Raw genomic sequence first — 22,567 nt, forward strand, 5'->3', positions numbered from 1 at the left:
ACTTTCAAATCTATCCACATCAGTCGTTCATTTACATACCTTACTGCTACTACGCTGGGTTCCATTTCTTTCCTGATGTAAAGCCCTACACCCCATTGTGCTATTCCTGCTTTGACTCCTGACGGGTAGACCTTGTATTCTCCCACTTCCTCTTCTTTCTCACCCCTTACCCGAATGTCACTAACAGCTAAAACGTACAGCCCCATCTTACTTGCAGCCTCTGCCAGCTCTACCTTCTTCCCAGAGTAGCCCCCATTGATATTAATAGCTCCCCATCTCATTACCATTTGTTTGCCAAGTCGTATCTTAGGAGTCCCTGGTTTGTCAGTTAGAGGTGGGACTCCGTCACCTCCAAAGGTCCGAGGCATTTTGCTCTGATTGTTGCCAGCATCGTATTTAAAGTACCAGGGAAGCAGGTTGCTAGCCTTACTTGCCCCGAGTCCCATTGGGTTTTACCCCTAACGGCTGAGGGACTAGCCGGTGGATTTGGTAGTCTTTGCCGTATGAGCACAAAGGTGACCACGACTCAGAATATGTCCGAGATGCCCAGCCTTATTCCAAAGTAACTGGTATCCCGACTGTCGGGACCACTTACTTGGCCACTCACACGTTGCCCGTGGTTCATGAACTAGGACATGACTACAGGAAGCCACACCATGGACCACTCACTCTCACAAATGTTAGAAAAATAATTAATAGACATGAAAAATCCCTTGCAGTGAAAATTAAACCCTCTTTAATGAAAAATCTCAATTTACTTGATATGGCTGTCTAATTGAACAATGAATGTAGCTACGCACGACTGCAGTGCCACAAAATAAAAAAATGTTACCTTCATTCCCCTTCATACTCTCTTCTAATATCCTTGCATCTCACTTCATTCTACATCATTGATCGAATCTTTCTCCACTGTTTCACAACATTCAGATACAAATCACTTTACTTAAACACAGGTGCACTTAACTTTACGTCTACACTGCCCAGAGTCCCCTGCTCGCCGTCTAACACACAACTACCTTCCTAACGCTGGAACTCCTGCGCCCACGCTCCCCAGCAGCGATGACGAAAACGAGCACACCTTCCAGCGCCACAGTAGCTCTGAGCAAAGACGGCGAGCGAATAGTAAGCGATTCAGAAGTGTCTCTTAGCGTCTGAGACATACGTAGTACGTACAAAATCCAGAAGTGCAAATAACAGACTCCCAGTAGACCTGTCCAGTGACAGGTTTGTCCTCCTGCTCTTTCTCGGCAGGTTAAGCTGTATGTTCTGGCTGCCACCATTTACTCTGCCACCTGCTGGGTTTTAACTCCAAATAAAGATGAGCTACTGGAAAACTGGCACTGAGATGCAGTCAATGAGAACTTCCTTCTTTCATTCGTAAGTAATTACATTTGAGTAACGATTTCAATATTATATTCTGCAACTTCGAATGCTGTCTACAGAGTCCTATATGAAATGTATCACTGGGTTAATGAGCGTCTTATGGGTGCCGCCATTTACTCTGCTGTCGACTACGTTTTATTTTCAATGGGAACACGCCCTGCTTCAGAGGAGGCTTCTAAATGTAGACAAATGACTACTTCCGTCTAGCGTTGGATAAGTAATAACATCTGGTTAACGATTTTTAATAATACATTCTGCTACGTCAAAGGCTATCTACAGATTCCTATTTGGAATGTAATAACACGGTGCTTCTCCTCTACTTCATCAAAGCAGGTTAACGAGCGTGTTTTGGTTGCTACCATTCACCCTACCATCGACTGGATGTTTCCTTTAAAGGAAAGCTCATGGCTTTGAAATGTAAAGAAATGATTATGTCTTTTTTCATTTGAAAAGTAATTACAACCTATTAACATTTTAAACATTACATTATGCTCCTTGAAATGTTGCCTACAGATTCCCATATGAAATGAAGTAGTAGGGCTATTCTCCTGTTCTTTATCAGCATGTTAACAGACGTCTTTTGGTTTACTCTGCCGATGACGGCATTTTATCTGCAAGTGGAAGATGCACTACTCGAAAACTGGCTTTGAGAAGTAGGGAACATGAGTACCTCTTACTTTCATCTGATATGTAATTACATCTGGCAACTACCTGAAACATTACATTCTCCTACTTCAAATATATCTGAGCATTGTACATGAAATACGGTAATACCGGTGTTCTCCAGTCTTCTATCAGCAGGTTATTGAACATCCTATGAGTGCTGCCATTTACTCTGTCGATTATTGTAATTTACCTGCAAGCGGAGAATGCGTCACATGAAAGCCGGCTTTGGAACATAGGAAACAGCAAAGTAAATGCAAATATAAGTGCAAATCCCAAGTTATAAGATATGAAAAGACAAATAGGCTGTCCGGTAGTAACCCAGATCACAGTGTGTGTTGTCTGTAAAGCTGTGTATGTGTGTCCTATTCATAGAATTCTGTGCAAGTTACAAAATCAGGGAAAATCGAACATTATAAAACAATAAATAAAGTAGGCTGTGGTCATAAAAATCACACAGTAAAAAAATTCTCGGTGTAGGTACGTTGTCTATAAAGCTGTGTGTGTGTGTCCTGTTCGTGAAATTCTTTGACATTCATAATGTGGTGTACACCCATTCTACGTCTGGTTCACAGACTTCCCGCTTCCAAAGCATTCGGATGACAGATATGAGGAATTCTGTATGGTCCATCATTGAGAAGAAAGAATTTTCTAAACAAGCGTTTTCCTTTATGAGACCATCTACAAGTCTGCAGCTCGTTTGATATTGCGAAAAGCTGTTTCCTCAGTTTCGTCATGTGGTAAGCAACGTGACTTAGGTAACGGTACAAGTTCTTTGTTTCTGTCAGGTGGCAGTTTGTTTTTCAGTACAAGGTGCAGAGAAAGTAAGGTAGAAAAGTTGGGAATAGAGTTGATAACATCTTGAAATGTGTAAATGTATTTGTCCCAATCTTTGTGTTTCTTGTGGCAGTACAATCTGCATAGTTCACTTATCTCTTTCATAATGCGTACAGCTGGATTTGAAGAAGCATGATAGCGGAAAAGTTTGATTTTCCTGCTTGAGAGAGTGCGGGTCCAGTAACTTGACCTAAATTGCGGACCCTTGTCTGAAATGACCTTGTCAGCGTGACCAACTTCAGTTAAAAAATTCATTACGCAAAGGCGTGACACAAATTTCGACATGAGCTCTACAGCTACGAAAATATAAGAGGAGCCTTGTCTGCTGGTAACAACAGCACCGTATAAGTCAACGGCTGCTAGATGAAGTAATATCACAGGAATGATGGGATACAACTGAACATGAAAGGAAGATGTTGTTGTCTAGGCTTCCTGGCATAGTTTGCACTTCATAAGAACACGACGAATGAGTTTCTCCGTATTAAAGAAATAAGACGTTTGACGAAGAATGTAAAAACTTTTGCGGGCTCCATAATGAGCGTAAATGAGATGCATGTACCATATAATTATATTAACTAGATGCCTGGGAATGCAGACAAGCCAGGTTGTACTGTCAGGTGTTAACCGTTTAAACCAGATGTTGTTCCGAACGAGATAGTAGAGTCTGATAGAAGGTTTGGTTTTGTCGCGCCATTGCCGGTTGATGTCTTTCCAGATAGGATGCTTGTCTTGCTCTTTAGCAATGTCGGTCATGGCCGAAGAAATAAAGTTTTCGAAAGCTACCTGTTCAATGTATAACACACTGAAATTGGCGTGACGAAATTCTGTTGAAGAACCAGACGGAGTAACACCTAGTGAGCGAGATAATGCATCAGCGACAATATTTTCAACACCGAGAATGTACATGAGCGTACAGCGAAGTTCTTGTAAATACATAGCCCAACGAAGTAAACGATCGTGAGAAAGTTCTGGTGACATATAAAACTGCAACGGTCTGTGATCAGTATAAATCTTGGTATGCCTAACAAATAAGAAGTGACGGAATTTGAAAAGGCCCTCACGACTCCTAAACATTCAAGTTCTGTTGTAGAATAGTTACGTTCAGCTGGAGACAGAACGCGGCTAGCGAAACCAATGCTTTTCTTCACAACAATGCCGTCTTCTTCGATCTCTTGAAACACACCAATGGCCGTTTTAGAACTGTCAGTGGCCAAACAGAAGTCATGTGAAAAATCGGGATGAGAAAGTAGAGGAGCGTTCAATAAAGCTTGTTTTAAATTGACAAATTCTTGTTGAGCTCGGTCGTTCCAGAACCAGCTGGAGTTTTTGCCGTCAAGTTGGCACAAAGGTGCGGGATCGAGAGCCTTATAGCGCACAAAAAGCCGGAAAAAAATGACCAAACCGAGAAAACATCTGACTCGACGTTTGGAAGTAGGTGTGATGATGTCACAGACAGCTTGCAACTCATTCGGCTCGGGTTCAATGGCAGAGACACATATCACGTGATCTAAAAATTTTATGTTAGATTTGTCGAATTTAGATTTGCTGAGGTTCACTGTAACACAATGGTCGGAAAAGACTTGTAATAAAGAATTGAAGGTATCATTGTTCTCATCCCAGGTCTTTTCGGATATGAGAATATCATCGACATAAGTGGTAATCTTATTTTTCAAATGCTCTCGTAAAATAGAATTTAAACCTCTGATGAATGCTGCAGACGAAATGTTTAATCCAAAAGGAAGTTTACAGAATTGACAGGATATTCCAAAACAGAGAAAGGCCGTATGTTTGTGGCAATTAGGGTGCATTTCAATCTGCCAGAAACCAGCATCAAGGGAGGAGAAAACTGGGACGCCATTACATTTCTGAAGAATCTCTTCCAAGGTTTGCGATCTATCGATTTCCGTATTAATAATTTTGTTAATTTGTCTCGAATCGAGAACGAGCCTCAGTGAACCATCTTTCTCTCGCACAATATGAAGCGGGCTGTTATAATGGCCCGTCTGCCGGCTCAGTAATACCTTGTTGAAGCATGGAATTAGTTTCTTCTTTAACTTTCTGACGATAAACAAAAGAAATGGGGTAGTGTCGTCCAACAAAAGTATTGTGTGGCTCAACTTAAAATTCATAAAGAACACCACGAATAGTGTCAGGTACATTATCAAAAACGTGGGCATGAGTTTGTAAGATTTTCTGTAATTGTTGGTTATGTAAATCAGAGGTGGCTTCACAGTTGTCAACTTTGTCCTGAATCGTGTCGAAAATGTCAACCAGAGTGCCGACAACGGTGTGCTCACAGTACGGGTCAGCAGAATCAAATTGTGTGGTGTACCAGTCGACGTTTCTATTTGAAGAAAGGAAATGCTGGTGGTTGATATTTTGTCCCTCGCTAGATAGGCTCTGATGAAAATGTTAAGATATATTGTCGTCGTTTTGTAACGTAATACGAAAATTGTTAAAATCCAGCACTGCTTTACGTTTGTTTAAGAAATCGATGTTTAGAATGACTTCAGTGGTTAATAGTGGAACGATAAGAAAGTTGGCGAAAATCGTGTGACCTTGAGTAGAAAATTGTAAATGAGTTTTGAGATTTGACTGCAACCCTTTTACCAGGTGCAGCACTATTTATTTCGATTTTGTTGGGAGGCAACATCGGACAAGAATCACCAGAATAGCAGCGGTCGAATGCTGCGTCACTCATGACAGTATCGGGAGAAACAGAACCCAGAACTGCTTTTAGCACGTGTTTGCCTACTTCAGTGGTGACAACAGGATGATAAAGATGCTTCAGAGGCAGTTCAGTTTCACATAACACTGAATCCCTGGTATCATCTACTAAGCGGATCGTTATGCTCTACAATGTTTGCAGAATACGACGTGACCCGTGACCCGCCGGCGTCATCTGACGCCTGACCCGACAGTCATTGTTGCGTAGCGTCTGCACCGTTCTGTGAACAGTGCGCTGGGGTTGTGAAGGACTTCGATTACCTTGATGCCTATGAAAATGTGAGTCTGGTTCATTTAAGCATAAAGACTGGTTGTTATTAAAATGCCTTTTAGTCCTGAAATTATGATTAAAATTTCTACTTCCCTGCTTATTTCCATTGTGACCCTGAAAATGCTGGTGATTGCCACAAGAGGTTTGCTGGTATGGCTGTTGCCTGTAATTACGGAAAGTGTTCGTGTGAATAAAATTATTACTAGAATCGTTTTGCGACAACGATTGCTGAGTAGTCTGTTGAAAATTGTGATTTTTGCTGTTGATAGTTATTAGGACGACTTCGGTTCTGCTGCAAATGTGGTTGCTGTTTACCATTGAAATTCTGGATGCTGTTGTCAAAATTCCTGTTACGTCTTTCATTTGCAAAGTAGTCACTATTTTTGTGACTGAAAAACGTATTAGAATGACCACCGTTGTGTCTGTAGTGAAAATTGCGGTTGTTGTTGGAAAAGTTATTATAATTATTTTGCTGTGAAAATGACTGATCAATCTCAAGTGATTGTAAAACGTCACGAAAAGCATGTTATGTTAGATGACTGTTGAAGTGCTCTTAACGCACATTTAAAATTTCCTGGAAGTTCCGAAATACAGAGGTGCATCAAACCTAACGGGCTGAATGGCTCAAGCAAATGCTGGTTTTGTTGCACCACGCATTCAAAGTTCGGTGTTAACGTTTCAAAAAATCGGCGTCGATTTGTCTTTTACAGCAGGCTGTGTCGTCTCAGACCAGTACGCTGCGAGGAAAGTGCTTCGAAATTCTTCAACTGAAAAACACTGGAGTGCAACAGGTCGCATTCTCGTCGACGGTTTCCCTTCCTAGAAGCTACAAATAAATTCTAATTTATGAGGAACAGGCCAATTTGGAGGTAAAGGAAACGTAAATTGCTGAATGCATTCCAAGGGATGCAAACAATTAGGACCATTACGAAATACTTTGAATTTTCTGACAGATAAAAAATGCTTGTAGTCAAATCCATCGTTTCTAAAATTATCAAAAGAATGTTGTGGACTGAGAAAAGTGCGAGACTTGTTATGTGAGTGTCAAAAAGTCTCTTTCTCTGACCAGTAGAATGTTCTCTATCCTGATCGATACAATGTGTGGCAAAGTTATATGAGCAGTCCTGAGAAATGGCACCGAGCTTATTGTCAGACAAGCGAGCATTACGTTTATTGAGTACCTGTTTGATTTGACGATTGATTTGCATCTGCCCCTGTCGAAAGTTTTCAAGTGATTGAAATTCTTCAGTGCCAGCGAAGTGTGCCGGTAGTGTACTTTCAGAGTGACTGCCATGATTTAATCTTAATCGTGCTACTGTGTCGTCGAGTTCATCACATTCAGCTTTCAGATTGTCGTACTGGTCGTGAATTTTTGCAGTATTATCTTTAAGTGATTATAACTTTACAGCATGATTACGCGTTTTCTTTTGCAGAGTAACAACAATTTCACTGGATTCCAACTTTCTAATTTTGGCGAAAAGTAGGACTTTCTCTCGCCGCTGAGTTTCAGCAATGGTATTAAGTTGTTCATCAACGGCTACTTTCCTGTCCGACACAGGGTAGTTAAGGTTGTCATAAGCTGTAGTTAGCTCGCTTAAACGAGATGTGACATTGATGTCCTCTGTTGTTATATCATTTATACGGTCTGTTAAGGTTATTTGGCTGTCTTTTAAGTCGTCAAGGGTGCTTTTTGACCGTCAGGGAGCGCATCTAAGGATTCTTTTACGATATTCGAATTCCAAATGAGTAGCCTGTGCATCAAAACTTTCTGTAAGACATTCATGATTTTTAGTGCATTTGTCATTAAGTTCTTGAAATTGCATTGTAAGGGACTCGTTGCTGTTTTTAAGGTCCTCAAAACGTTTCGTAAGTGTGTTGTTGCTTTCTCTGAGCTCCTCAGCAAAACGAGCGGATTGTTCCTCAAAACATTTTGTCCCTTGTTGTCTTCTTTAAGTTCGTTATTGCTGTTTTTAAGTTCGTCAAAACGAGTGAATTGTTCATCAAAACGTTGATTATTCTGTTTTTGCATTTCACCTAAGAACTGAAACAAACAATCGAACTGAGGTTGTGGCAGGAAATTCATACCGAGTATAGTCAAATGAAGCTGTTGCGTAACAGTAGTGTCGGAAAAATTCCGAAAAGGCTGGGTGTCGGATTTTCGCAAAGGTAGTGAATCTTCCGTAGTAATATGTGTGATATTAGTATTCTCAGAAAATAAAATATCAGAATCACCACAAACTTTGTTATCTGAATGCTGAGTCTTGTCAGTACAAAGAGCGTCTACAATGTTCGTGACTTGACTATCCTGTTGCAAAGACACACCATCTCGCATTATTATGTCAGAAATATGGTTAGTACTGTGTACTGTGTATCAAACCGGGGACCTGGAAACGACGGAGGGGCTTCGTCCCCGCCGTAGCCCTCAGCGGTTCACAACGGGCCACAGCAGTCCACCCACCCCGCTGCCGCCCCACACCGAACCCAGGGTTATTGTGCGGTTCGGCCACGTGCCCTTAGCGAGCAAACGTTAAAACCTGCGAAGATCCCAGCGAGGATCCCCCCCACTCTACCTCCCTGCCACACTCACCCCGCACTGAGCTCGCCCACGACGGGTCCTCACCCCACCCCCATACCTCGCTCACGAGCGGGACTTCACCCCACCCCCTATAGTTCCCTCACAACGGAAGACCGGAAACAGTACCTGCATTTGCGTCTCGAAAATACGACTGTCTTCATAACGTTTTTGTTATCAGTATGATTTTTATATTCTTCATTTCTTTAGGTCTAAAGAGTCAAGCTATATTTTATAAACATAAAAATATTGAGTCAAGTGAGGATATTCTAAACAAGTAGGCCTGTCTATTCTTATTAGATTATTGCTTCTATTCCGTAGCAGAATATTTTGGATGTTTGAAATACAGAGACTAGAAACAAGATAGTGAAGCAAATGCAAATAGTGCAAGCTTTTTGATGGCTAAAGCTTACATTTATGTCTCTACTGACATAACACAGTATTTTTACTCTGCTGTTTTGGTTTGTGTTTGTTCTGTGTCTTATAATCTGGAAAGATTTTTTTGGATGAATAAAAGAAATAAACTCTGTTGCCATCTGCGGCATCGTAAGCTTTTATTACCGACATACGTAACATTTCCAACCACATTATTTGCGAAGTGTAGTTTTCCCGAAATATCACGTTATATTAAGCGATTAATTTGATGATAATTGTCTCACATTGTAATTAACAGACAGCACGTTTGTACTTCGCTTTCATTTATTACTTTAAATCATTCGTGATTTTTTGTTCCGCTTGTTGTAAATACCATTAGGTACCGGAAATCCGTTTTAAGTTATAGACACTTCTACTTCATCAATAACACACAGTGATAATCGTAGTCGTGTCTGTAAACGTTTACATTAATACCTGAAACTTAAAGTCTTTGCATTATACGTTGGAAATTGTTCATTTTCTAGTTCTCGTTCTAGGAGTAACATATCTGCGACGATGTGTATCGTTTTGCTCCGGTTGGGCGGAGCATCTTGCTGATCAGGGGTGGAGCTTAAGTGGGGTGGGCGGGGACTATGTGTCGGGATCTTCGCAGGTTTTAAGCTCATGTCCCTTAGCGCTAGGATTTCACCCGGAACAAGTCCCGCCCATTCACCCCCCTCCATGCCTATCCGTAGTGTAAGGCCCTCCCCTAAACAGCCGCCAGTTCCGCGAACTGGAAGCTACAGCGAAGTTGCTATCGTCTCAGTCCAACACACGTTAGACTGCGATGAAATTCAGCAATCATAAGAAATTTAAGTTTTTCTGGATAGTAATATAATATGAATGTGTATTAATAAAGAAATAAAAATATTTATAGAGAATTGAAAGCATCACCAGCAAGAGAAAACAAAAAAATAACGTGATGTTATTTAAGGGCAATAATGACAAATTTTCATTAACTAACTCACTTATTATAATACGTCCATTTGAGGGATACAGCAGAGCAAACATACGATGCGAAAACAATGGTCTTCAATCTGTTATGTTGGTAGTAAAACTACGGAAGCAGTCGAATAACTCTACTGACTAAAGTCAACATTATACAGATATAAGTCAAAGTCGTTTTGTTTATGTAGGCCCTCATAGTAGCTCACGAACATTAAAGAATATAAGAATACCGTAAAGTAGATATGCTTAATGAAAGCAGTAAGATATTTGCTTAAATGTCACATTTCGTTAGTATTTGTATGGGTAATGGGTGAATTTTAACTTGTAAATTCTTTCAATGCCATCCCTGCGCATTATAAACGAGGTTATAAAGAATTGTGGCTGTTTCTGTGTGATTAGTGTCCTATATGCAGTTGAAAACGTTTCAGGAAAATAATCTGTCGTTATTCTCTGCCCTGTCTGTTTTTAACCAACAGATTTATTAATTTCGTAAATGTCATTCAAACCATTTTTACAAATAATAATGATGATGATATGTTTGTTTGTCATGGAGTAGCTATGGAGGAAATACATGCTGCAGTGTTTCACATATGTAAAACGTCCTTCATGCGGTGCAAAGTAATTTTGATGCCCTTTGGAAGTATAGTGAACATTGGTGCTTGTTTCACATATATTGTCTGAGTTCTGAAACTGAAGTGTCAAGTATACTGTGATTCCACTTACTCCAAGCAATTTATTCTTTTAAGGTAGGTTTTTCCAGTTTTAGTTTTGGGTGCTTTTTTTCGCATAGAAGCATGTTTGTTCATAGGCTATTCATGTGAATACTGAGTTCTCGTATTTAAAGAATTCATTGCTAACTTGTTTTCTCTTACGTTTGCTGTGGAAGTAGCTGGCACAGCTGAGACCAATTGTGGACGTTTTTTGTAACATGCCTTCTAACTATCTGGCAAAATTTAACACCTAAGAAGATATTAATTTAACATTCACTCCAAAAAGTCTGAACATTATGTCTGTTTGCATAATCTATTGTAAATCTATTGTAATTTCACAATTGTGCCTTGAAATCAATTTTTAATGTACTGGAAAAACTTTTGAACTGTACATATATACTTCGGCACAATATGAATAAAGAAGCACTTCTGATTTTTAATTGTTTGTTTTTATATGTTAACGAGTACCTGCATCATTGTATGTTCTACAACTTAAATTAATTTCAATGGCAAAGTGCTGATAATAGGGTGTGAGGGAGAGATAGGTTGTATACTATAAATTTTTTTAAACATCTGTGGACAGTTCCATCCTTACAGACATAACATTTGTACAATTGAAAGTGAAGGAATAACATGAAAATAGAATCCATATGCTACTTAGTTTTGTATGGAGATACCTCAATATGAACAACATACAACCAAGATCTTATCAAGCACTCCACACACTTCGTTTCTCCTAAAAAAAATAAAAGTTAGTGTTAATATGGAATGAGGGAATTTAATAATTCTACTGGCTCTGTGTTGGGCTTGTGGAACTCGGTATATGAAATGTTGCAGATGCAACATGTTTAGTATAACTTATTGTGAAAGACTGGATTATATACTTGAAATGTTAAAATAATTGTGCAGTTTAAGGTTTATGACCAAATGAAGAGCATTAAAATAACAGATTTAATAGGAAAGATTTAATTTCGGTACTGAAAAATTTAATCTTTCTCTATATTGTGTGATAGGTTCTTGTCAACTTGTATCATCCTCTTTTGGCCATACAAATTATTTCCCCTTTCTGTCAGGCGATTTAACTAAATTTTTTTCACATTGTTCCTTGGCATGTTGTCCAACAAATTAGTGCTAATGTCCTCATTCAGAATCTGGTTTAATAATAACCCACTGCACATTAAACAATGACAATTTTTCACTAATGTAACACACAATGAAAGAATTTAGGAATGTTTCTTCTTGATTACTCTGGTTGCTGTTAGGTATGAACTGGAAGTCTGTGCCATTTCCAAACAACAATCTCATTTACTGTTCATTTCCTGATGGTACAAAGACTGTGCACTTGAGTGCTTGGGAGAGACCTGGTGTTATTCCGGTGCAGCTGTATCTGGTCAGCTCAGGTTTTCACCTTCACCACTGGAACTTACGTTATTACAACTTTTATGTAGGGAGTTTGTACACTGCACAGAAGACGTGCAGTCAGTAGTGAGAGTTTGTCTAGCTTTCACACGAAGCCAAACCTGATGATCTGTTTCCATCACAGAATATTCCCATCACTTTAAGATAATAAGTTTTTTTTCATGAAGTACTCTTTTCTGATTAATAGCATGAACACCTAGCTTATCATCTTGTAGACAATCAGATACAATGGCATATGAAATTGGACTGACAGCTGTGTAAATAGTGATTTGTTCATTACTTCAGCGTGTACTCCTTGCCTCATTCTGATGACCAATATGATCTCGCTTAAATCAGTCTGGAGAGCACAATAATGTTTCCCTCAAACACTCTGAATGCTGCATGCACAGTGATGGATGTTTCACCACCATGCTGGCAAGCACACAGCATCAGCCTCTGTTGTGGGAACCTGCAGCCATAGTGTTAAATATAAAATTATGGCAGTAAATGAGTTAAAAGAACTACTTTATTGTATCATTTCTAAAATATAATAAGGTGTTTCCAAATATTGTATGAAATTTTTTGGTGGTCTCTAAATGATTTACTAAAACAATGAAATAGCAAAGTAACATTTTATACCAAATGCAGTGTACCAAAAGTCATGGTTTTTATCCATTTTCAGTAAATCATCATCTGCCCATTTTCTATAAAAATATAAATTATACCTCTTTATAGTGTTAAGTATTGTATAATTTCAGAAATTGTACATTATTACTTTTGAACTGATGCACAGGAAGACAAGCTTTTTTATTTGACTTTTTGTGGAATTACAAACCACCCGAATGGATTGCTGTATCATCTATGCATTTAAGAAAATAAACTGATTAAAAAGGCAATTATTTATTTTCAAATGGTTGAAATGGCTCTGATCATTATTGGACTTAACATCTTAGGTCATCAGTCCCACAGAACTTAGAACTACTTAAACCTTACTAACCTAAGGACATCACACACATCCATGCCAGAGGTAGGATTTGAACCTGTGACCGTAGAGGTCCACGGTTCCAGACTGAAGGGCCTAGAACTGCTCACCCACACTGGTCAGCTATTTATTTTACTGATGAAAATGGAAGTGAAAGATATCATACACTCCTGCATGTTATTCAATTAAAGGAAACCACAGAAGAACAAATTGAAATTAACAGAGGTGCACCACACCCGTGGCCATTTTTATTCTTAGCCAATAAAAATCTGTAGTAGGGAGGGACATAGTGAAGGGTAACTGGAGTAAGTGAATCCATGTATAAAACCATGCAAATTTATTTTTCAGTAATAGAATTTCCATTGCTGCACGTGTGTTAGAATAATAATTATAGTCATTTATCTTGAGATGTCTTAATTTGTTTCCAAACTTGTAAATTTCCACAGAGTTGCCATATACTTCTACAGATTGTTAGTTTTTCATCACTAACCATGATCATTGAACGCAGCAAGTGTGAAAGAAATCAGATATTTTAGTTGAAAATGTTTACCTTTTGTGTTGTTTTCATCGAGTGAATCATTAATGAATGTGATCATGACATTTGTCAGGCAATTGACCAAATACACAGTTCCAACCCATCTGATATAAAATGATCTTCTGGAAGTGAAGTATGTTGTCAATATTTGCTCTCATAGAAGCTGCCACTTTTGGAACAGCTGCAGTCAAGGTATTAATGAATTGTTGATACCAGTAAATGCACAAGTAGGTACATACAAAAGAAATTTATTCTTTCTCTGATATGTAGCCTACATAGTAACTCTGGATTAACATAGTCTTTTACAGATCCATAACTTTAAATGGTGATTACTGAGTTATGCAGTTAGCTTGGTTTTAAATTTATGTTGGTTCAAAACTCTAACTTTCACATGTGTTGTAAGTATATTGTAACACAACAAAAGCACTTCCCTAGAATTTGAATATGGGTGGGAAGCCCACGTGTATTGCATATTGTAACTTGTAATGATTATATATTTCATGATTTATCTAAAATTTATTGTAACTAACAGAGACAAATATCACTAGTATTGCCACTTCTCTTCAAAGGCCTTCTGCATAGTGCTCCAAGTGTCAAAAAATTGCTTGTTCATGTCAAAGTGAAAGGTTTGGTTATTTTAGTAAATAATAAAGTTTTTTGAGCTAGTAAAATATTTTGAGAATATGAAAATTTTTGTTATTCCAGATTACATCCAGTCACACCTAAACCATATAAACAGGCTCTTGTGTAGCACTTTCATTTCTCTGTAGCTAATGAGACCACTTGCCATACTTCAGGTGCATAAGTGCAAACTTGTTACAAAGATCATCTGAAAAAGTCAGCTAGTAAGAAATGGTTATGAAGTTATTTGTCATCCAAAATAACAATACTACTCCAAATGAAGGGGTCTTCAACTACTAGTGTCTTTTATGCAGAACAAAATCACAAAGCTATTACATTATTGTGAAGTTTCAGCAGCACCACTTCAGATCTCCCACACAATTACTAGCTTGGAACTATGTGAAATGAGCAAGGAAATAAAAAAAAGCACAAATTCTAATACGACATACTTTTATTGCCTCAGTAAAATTTTTATAACAACTTAATACATCAGAATCAAACAAATGTGGAAACAAAGTGTAAGTGACATACAAGTGGACATCTGATAGGTCAAATAGTCAGTTGGCTTTGGTAGTGTGATATGCACAACAGTAATGCAGAAGCTCAACAGTCAGAAATAATTTTGGTGTGTAAACTCTATTATAAATGATTAAAAGATTTTCAGTGCTTACTACAGTGAAACAACTCTGAACATTTCCAAAGGGACAGAAGCATGTGTTGCAGCTTCACCCAAAATAATAATCTTTCTTGAATGTTTTGAAATAACTCAGAACACCAATTAAATTATGATTACTGTTTATTGAGGGAGCCAAATATCATTACTGGCTCACTTCCCATTTTCCAAAAATACTCTGAGACTTAAGCAATGAAGACAATACTGATGAGTCTAATTATATAAAACGACAAATAACTCCCAAAGGTCATTTAATAAAAAAAAGTAACAGACACAAATAAAAAATAAATAGTGTATACATTAAACTATATCCTACAGTGTGCCAAAATGTAGTAAATGACGATATGTCCTTATATGGACATTACACAATCAAACAAAAATACTGGGCACCAATAACATAGCAAATCTAGAATGAGATTGCCAAATTACACTGATCAAAATGTGAGAACTGAGAGATGTCATAATATTTTTCATTTACACAGAAACATACATTCATACAAACTCACAGTGAGAACATACATGATACATCTATTTACAAAAGAATAAATATGCTAATACATCATCCACAGATTCTATGTGAAGTGGTTTTCATGGACATGAAGTAAATAAATAAGTCCTAAACATATCATCATTTAAGAAGTAATAATAAACTTTAAAGACAATATGTAAATCCACAATATACTGGAGTACAAAACATTCTTAACCTTTTGTAGACACGCACCATCAAACAGAAAATCAGAGTCCACTCTTACTTATGCAGAATATATTACTCATTCGAACATGTACAGAGGTAAAATTTTCCAAACAGTTTGTGTTATTTGGTAGACTTGGTACATCAGTTAGTTCTACAAATAAATTTGTGAATGGAGTTGAGGAAGTTAGCCACCAGTAACCCATTTAACCTTCCCTTAAATTGAATGTATTACTAGTTACATGTTTTGAAGAGACAAATTATTTAAGTGGTGTGTTCTTGAACAATGAAAACCTTCAACACCAAAGTAACTACATTTGCATCTTTACTGTAGATTACTCTTATTTCTAGTAATGAACCATGAACTAAGCTGTTGATTTAAGCCAGCCGGAGAGGCCAAGCGGTTCTAGGCGCTACAGTCTGGAACCGCATGGCCGCTACGGTTGTTCGTTCGAATCCAGCCTCAGGCATGGATGTGTGTGATGTCCTTAGGTTAGTTAGGTTTAAGTAGTTCTAAGTGTAGGGGACTGATGACCTCAGAAGTTAAGTCCCATAGTGCTCAGAGCCATTTGAACCATTTTGTTGATTTAAAGAGATACTGTACATTGTGGCTGCTTTTACCACTTGTAGCTGTATGTTGTAATAGTGTTTAATAATGAGTTCTTTTAAGTGTGAAGTTTGCGGCAACGAGTACAGTTACCGCAAGACTCTGAAGAGGCATATGTCCACAGCCCATCCACAGAAGCTCAGCGAAATGATGCCTCCTGTTACAGATAAGCAGCCTTCGTGTACATACCAACGCTACATATGCGACAAGGATTTTACTTGTAAAGGTAGTTTAAAACGCCACCAACAAAATATTCATGGCCAACCGCAACAGCAAGAGTTTAAGTGTACAATGTGTGCATTTGAAACCGATTCAAAAAAGTGCTGGATCGATCATTTCCAGTCTACACACGGATTATGTGTGAAACCAGAAGTCCTGGAATTCTCCAGTGAAGAAGAATTTTTAAAATGGAAAGAAGAAATGGAATGTGCTACACATTCCAAATTCATTAAAAGCTGTGGCACTAAATTTTACGATGAGGGCCCCACATGTTATTACGTTTTCCATCGCTCAGGTCAGTTTACCTCCAAAGGTGATGGGAGAAGACATCTGAAATTGACAGGAAGCAGCAAAATTAATGGCAAGTGCCCTGCAGAGATTAAAGTGCAATACAAAGAAGGAAAATGCCACGTTACTGTTGTGTCCACTCACGTTGGTCACGATCTGGACCTAAGTCATCTCAACCTGACGGAAAAAGAACGGATGAAGATAGCTGAAGACATTGCTGCAGGAATCCCATTTCCTACCGTCCTCCAAAAAATTCAAGAAACAGTGCAGAGTTCGAATTTGGAGAGAGTGCATCTTACAACGATGCAGGATTTGCATAATATTGCAGCTGCGTATAACCTGTCTTCAAAGTCAGTCAGACATTCAAATGATGCGATCAGCGTTGTAGCTTGGGTGCAAGAAGTGCAGCAAAGTGACAATCCATGTGTATTGTTCTATAAGCCTCAAGAAACAATTAATGATCTGTACCCTGAACTGAAAAGTGAAGACTTTGCATTAATTATAATGAACAACGCACAAGGCGAAATATTAACAAAATATGGAGGTGACTGTATTTGTGTTGATGGAACTCATGGCCTAAATGGCTCTGATTTTGAAGTTACAACATTACTTGTACTGGATGATATGAGGCAAGGATTTCCATGTGCTTTCCTCATATTTAACAGGAATGACTCAGATGTTTTGAGTATATTTTTCAATTGTGTTAAGTCTCAGGTTGGACAAATTTCCCCAAAAGTATTCATGACGGACCTGGCAGAATCGTATAGTATCGCTTGGAACAAAACAATGGGACATCCTGAAATGAGACTTTTCTGTACCTGGCACGTCGATAGAGCCTGGAGGGTCAATATTAAGAGCAAAATTAGAAGTTTGGACAAGAGAAACGAGGTGTACAAACTTGTTAAATCGTTAATGCAGGTAAGAGATGTTGCTGTGTTTCAAGAATCGTTGGTAAAAGCATTGCAGAAACTCAACAGCGATTCAGAGACTTCAGAATTTGGTCACTATTTCAAGACGTATTATGAAAAAAATGTGAAGTGTTGAGCATATTGTCATAGGATGCGATCCGGACTCAACACAAACATGCACCTGGAGAGCATGCATAAGACATTGAAATATATACATGCTAATGCAAAGCAGGTAAAACGTTTGGACAAAGGTATATCAGCTTTGATGTCGCTTGTAACAGCAAAGCTGTTTGACAGGCTCATTGTCAACGTGAAAGGGAAGCTAACAAGTAAAATGAAAAACATTCGCCATAAACACAAATGCAGCATTCTGATGAATAAGAACTCAATTAGGAAGGTAGGCAGAGGTTGGGAAGTACCAGCCACAAAATCACATGAAGTTTACCTTGTAGAAGAAAATAATATCTTCTGTAACTGTAAATTAGTGTGCATTCATAGGTATTCCTGCACGTGTATTGATTATAGCATTAAGTTAAATATGTGCAAGCATATACATAATGTTTGCCAGCTAGACAGTACAGAACCAAATCCTTTTGAAATTTCTGAATTACAACATGCAGTAGCTACAGATGTTGGAGATATGTCTTGCATTAATGAGAAAGAAGTGATTTTGAAGCAAGTAAGTGGAAATGCTAATTCCTGCACCCCAGAAGCATTGGCAGAAGAGAAGAGAAAAATTATTTCTAGGTTTTCAGAAATTGTTTCTGCCATGTCAGCTACTGAAGTTCAGCTGGCTAACAAAATGGTGACTTCGGTGAAGGTTAATGTAGGTGCTGTTCGCACCAGTAGTGGTATCTCTTTCATTAGCCCACAAAGAAGTCTCAAGAGGAAACTTTTGCCCCAGAGGAGGCTGTTTTCAACAAAGAAGACAAGTTCCTCAAAACGCATATCCATGGCAGTTCCTAATGCAGAAGAAACCAACAAAATCCTGAGAACACTTCTGGATGAAGATTTATAGCACATTAGCTAGCATGTTGGTCTCGTATTGTGGAACATGTTGGTTCTCTTCTGTGTCCTGCCATCCAGATTTAGGTTTTTTATTATTTCCCTAAATCACTTAAGGCAAATTCTGGGATGGTTCCTTTGAAAGGCCAAGGCAGATTTTCTTCTCTGTCCTTGAAAGTGCCACAGCTTGTGCTCTGTTTCTGATGACTTCACTGTTGACAGGATATCAAACATCAATCTTCCTTACTTCTTCACCAGCCTCTGGTATGGCAGTTCTGCTGATGTGTGGGATATTATGCACTGCCAGGAACTGATGCTTCTTTTGCCACCAGCCTAGAATGGTAGCATTGCTAGGTCACTCCACTCCCAAGCTGAGCTGGGCAGTGATGGCTGTGATTCAGGCTCAGTGTAATACCTGTTGATGACTATGCATTTGTCACCCATCCCTAAATTAAAACAGGGTAAGTTACAATCATCAACTTGTAATATATATTTATTTTTTATCCAGCTAGATGAGTAACACACATACAACTGTTAAACAGGTTAAATATTTTCTTATTCTAGCTGGGAATATATCTACATCTGATTGTTCACAATCAATTTTCCTGATAATGTAACTCATTTACCTAAAAATAAATTTCATAAATAAATATTATTTCATGATCAGTATAAACACATGGAGGTGGAATTAGGAATCAGCGGATAAGTCATTCTGATATACAACTCAGCTGAAAGCCTTTTTGATTCCACTTTGTAGTATATATTTTACTTTTTTTAAAATCCCCTATTTCAAAAGTTATCTGTAACCAAATTTCTCATATTCCAGAATGTTTTATTTTTAACTGGTTGTTATTTCCATAATACTGGCACGTAGTTTGTACCCCTAATTTATCAGGGAACAAAAATGCCTTTTGTATTTGGAAACAAGTAATAATTTCAAACTTGTCATTAATCCAAGTAACATCCTGACACAGATGCTAACAGAGCAGATACTAAGTCTCACTGGTTGTCTGCTGGATGCAGATATTGATTGATTGTTTGAATGGGGAGAGGGATCAAATGGTGATGCCATCAGTCCCAAGTTCCAAAATGTCAGAGGCTGTGGGAGCAAAAAACCAACAGCACAGTCTAGTCGATGGCAAAAGGAAACAGTCAAAGATGCAGAAGGAACCCTGGGCTTGCAGGAAGAATAAAGAACAGGAGTAGGGGGAGATCATAATGTGCCTCACTCATGCTATGTACAATAGGGTGCTGGAATCACTGCAAACGCACGCCGGTCCCCACATCATACCACGACTGTGACACAATCGGGACAACACCAGGGGAAGATGACACAAGAAGGGGGGGTGGGGAGGAAACAGCACAAAATTCCAAACAAAATGGAGAGAAATGGGGGAGGGAAACCTGGCTGGAATGAAGGCAATGATGAAGGCCTCCAGTTATGGAAGAAAATTCAGGTACTTAAATATAGGGGACAAACCACTCTTAGGATGATAAGCTAAGACAGATGTAACTACGCAAGGTCGTCTGCTAACGTCTGTAACAATGAAGAGTGGAAGAGCATGTTTAATGCGAAAGGCCAAAAGATGGGGGAGTCTAGTAAAATATGGATTACAGTGAGGGGTGGGGGGAGGGGCAGATCATTATGGAGTAAGAGGCTTGAGTCAACCTGGTATGACCAATACAAAGATAGCAGAGGATGGTAGATCCGCAGTAGGCCATGCGGTACGAGTCCCCTTATTGCAAGAAGTTTATTGGGAAGGTGGTGGACTCAAAGAGTCAGCCCAAGACTGAGCAAAAAGGAATCTGATGTGAAGCAATACGGTTTCACATCACACTGATAAACCATAACCTTGACACCCGAATAAAGTGGTCATTATCAATGTGGTTGTCCTTACAGCCTTTCTGAACAAAATGAATGCCTTGCCATTCCAGACTGCCCTGCAGTTCACCAGTTTGGAAGATGAGGTCACTATGAGAAATGACACCCTGAAACATATTCAAAGGCTATTGAGGAGTAATGGACATCAAAATGCACTACTCAGCCACACCAATGGCCACCTGGAATAGGAGCTGTTGCTGAGAGTTCCAATGCTCCAGAACGACAAGCCACTACTCCTAGGCATACACGGGGTGGTAGCAGCTCAAGTATCAGAACTGTGATCCCTGTGTTGTCAGAGGACTCAAGCAAAAGAGTACATAACACCCCAAGCACATGAAATGGGTACCATGCTAGCTGTAGAGCATGAAAAGGACAATGGCTTCAGGTAAAAAATGGAAGAGCTGGTAAGGCCACATGCCAAAGACTTCATGTATGGTGGTGTTCCCCTTGTGGCTCACACCATGGAGACCAAATGTAGAGGAGTTCAAACTCCAAAGAGGGACCAAACACTCCAAATAGGAAAGTGAAAAGCAAGAAGAATAAAACTGTAAGAGATAGCAAAAAACCAGGATAGCCAGGCCAGTGTAAGCAAGGAAACAGAGATATAAAGAAAGGGAAGAGGGAAAGAAGTGAGGACAGGGATGGATGAGCACAGGAGAGTTAATGCAGCCTGGAAAAGTAGAAAGGATTCAATTACTAGGAGCCTCATGTGCTCCATGCACAAACTCACAAAATAGTTATGACCCCTCTCACTGGGGAATGGGGACGGGGGATGGAAGGATGGATGCAGATATGGAAACATGATCCTGTGATGTTAAAGATAAATAAATAAACTTTTAAATACCTGAGTGTTAGTGGATTTGCTCCAAATATCCACTGGCCAAACTGCAAACCTGAGGTACAGAGGTCCGACTGGCCAACCTGACAAGTCTATTTCTCATGTACCACCATCCATTGGAGCAGACAAACTATCCAACACTGTTGACACCATTATAGTGGCATGCTGTATTGCCATGCTAGGTGTCAGTCATGACAAAGCATCATAGTGTACACAGCTACTCACTGCTTACTCTACAGTCCTGCAAATAAATATTAAATTTACTAAGCATATATGAATTCTGAGATAACTCACAACTCATCTCAAAAATGTGCATAACATAGAATCAGTCTCTTACCTAGAGTGAAACGAAATGACCGTATAGCATTTCTGTCTGGGAGATCCTATGCAGAACCATTCGGCTGCCTACTGCAAGTCTTCACCAGATGATGCCACTTTGGTGATTTGCATTTGAAAAAAAGGTAAAATGGTGATAATGGCAACACACAACCCAGCCCCCAAGAGGCCTGACTCTCCGACATGGACAGGAATTGCCCCTGAGACCCTGCGTACCTATCAGTCTCTCTAACCACACAGCTACAGGGACAGACATAGCTAGCTAAGGTGGCATGTTGGATGTGTTGCTGCCATTTTCAGTGACACTTGCTGTGTCACACAGACAAACCGACAGGCCCTGAAAGTAAATATTAAACCAGAGTGCAGACATAGTGCATTGGAACAGAAAAGTAACATTGAGCATATGTGAATTTAGGGATGACTCACCGGGCATTTCTGTATAGTGCATAACACTGAATTAATCTCATACCTGGTGTACTGTGTGGAAGCTCTTGCTTTCATGGTTTATCGAAAGCACCGTTCTAAACTCATTCACTGACAGGTCCTGTAAGTAAACATTAAATCACAATGCAGGCATTAAGTATTGGAACAGGAAAGAAATATTGGACATACATAAATATAAGGATGACCCATGAGGCATTTCAGTATTGTGCGTAACACAGAATTAATCTCATACCTGGTGTGGTGTGTGGAAGCTCTTACTGCCATGGCATACCACAACCTTGCTCATCACACTCAGTGTCAGGTTCTGTAAGTAAACAATTAAACAGTAAATCACAATGCAGGCATTGTATATTGGAACAGGGAAGTAACATTGGGCATACATGAATATAGAGCTGTCTCACAAGGCATTTCAGTATTGTGCCTAACACAGAATTAATCTCATACCTGGTGTGGTGTGTGGAAGCTCTTGCTGCCATGGCATACCACAACCTTGCTCATCACACTCAGTGTCAGGTTCTGTAAGTAAACAATTAAACAGTAAATCACAATGCAGGCATTGTATATTGGAACAGGGAAGTAACATTGGGCATACATGAATATAGAGATGTGTCACAA

At 39.1% G+C, this 22,567-nt stretch overlaps 1 protein-coding gene across 1 annotated transcript in view; it reads left to right on the top strand.

Moving 5' to 3' along the window:
• Positions 1-22,567, top strand: part of LOC126426638 (uncharacterized) — a 115,185-nt gene that overhangs the window by 86,739 nt on the left and 5,879 nt on the right. Inside the window, exon 7 of the mRNA XM_050088525.1 lies at positions 5,753-5,889. Within this exon, the coding sequence (XP_049944482.1) occupies positions 5,753-5,796 (44 nt within the window). The 3' untranslated portion in view covers positions 5,797-5,889. The remainder of the gene's footprint in view (positions 1-5,752; positions 5,890-22,567) is intronic.

This window comes from Schistocerca serialis, chromosome 11, assembly GCF_023864345.2.
Source record: "Schistocerca serialis cubense isolate TAMUIC-IGC-003099 chromosome 11, iqSchSeri2.2, whole genome shotgun sequence".
Classification (NCBI taxonomy): Eukaryota; Metazoa; Arthropoda; class Insecta; order Orthoptera; family Acrididae; genus Schistocerca; species Schistocerca serialis.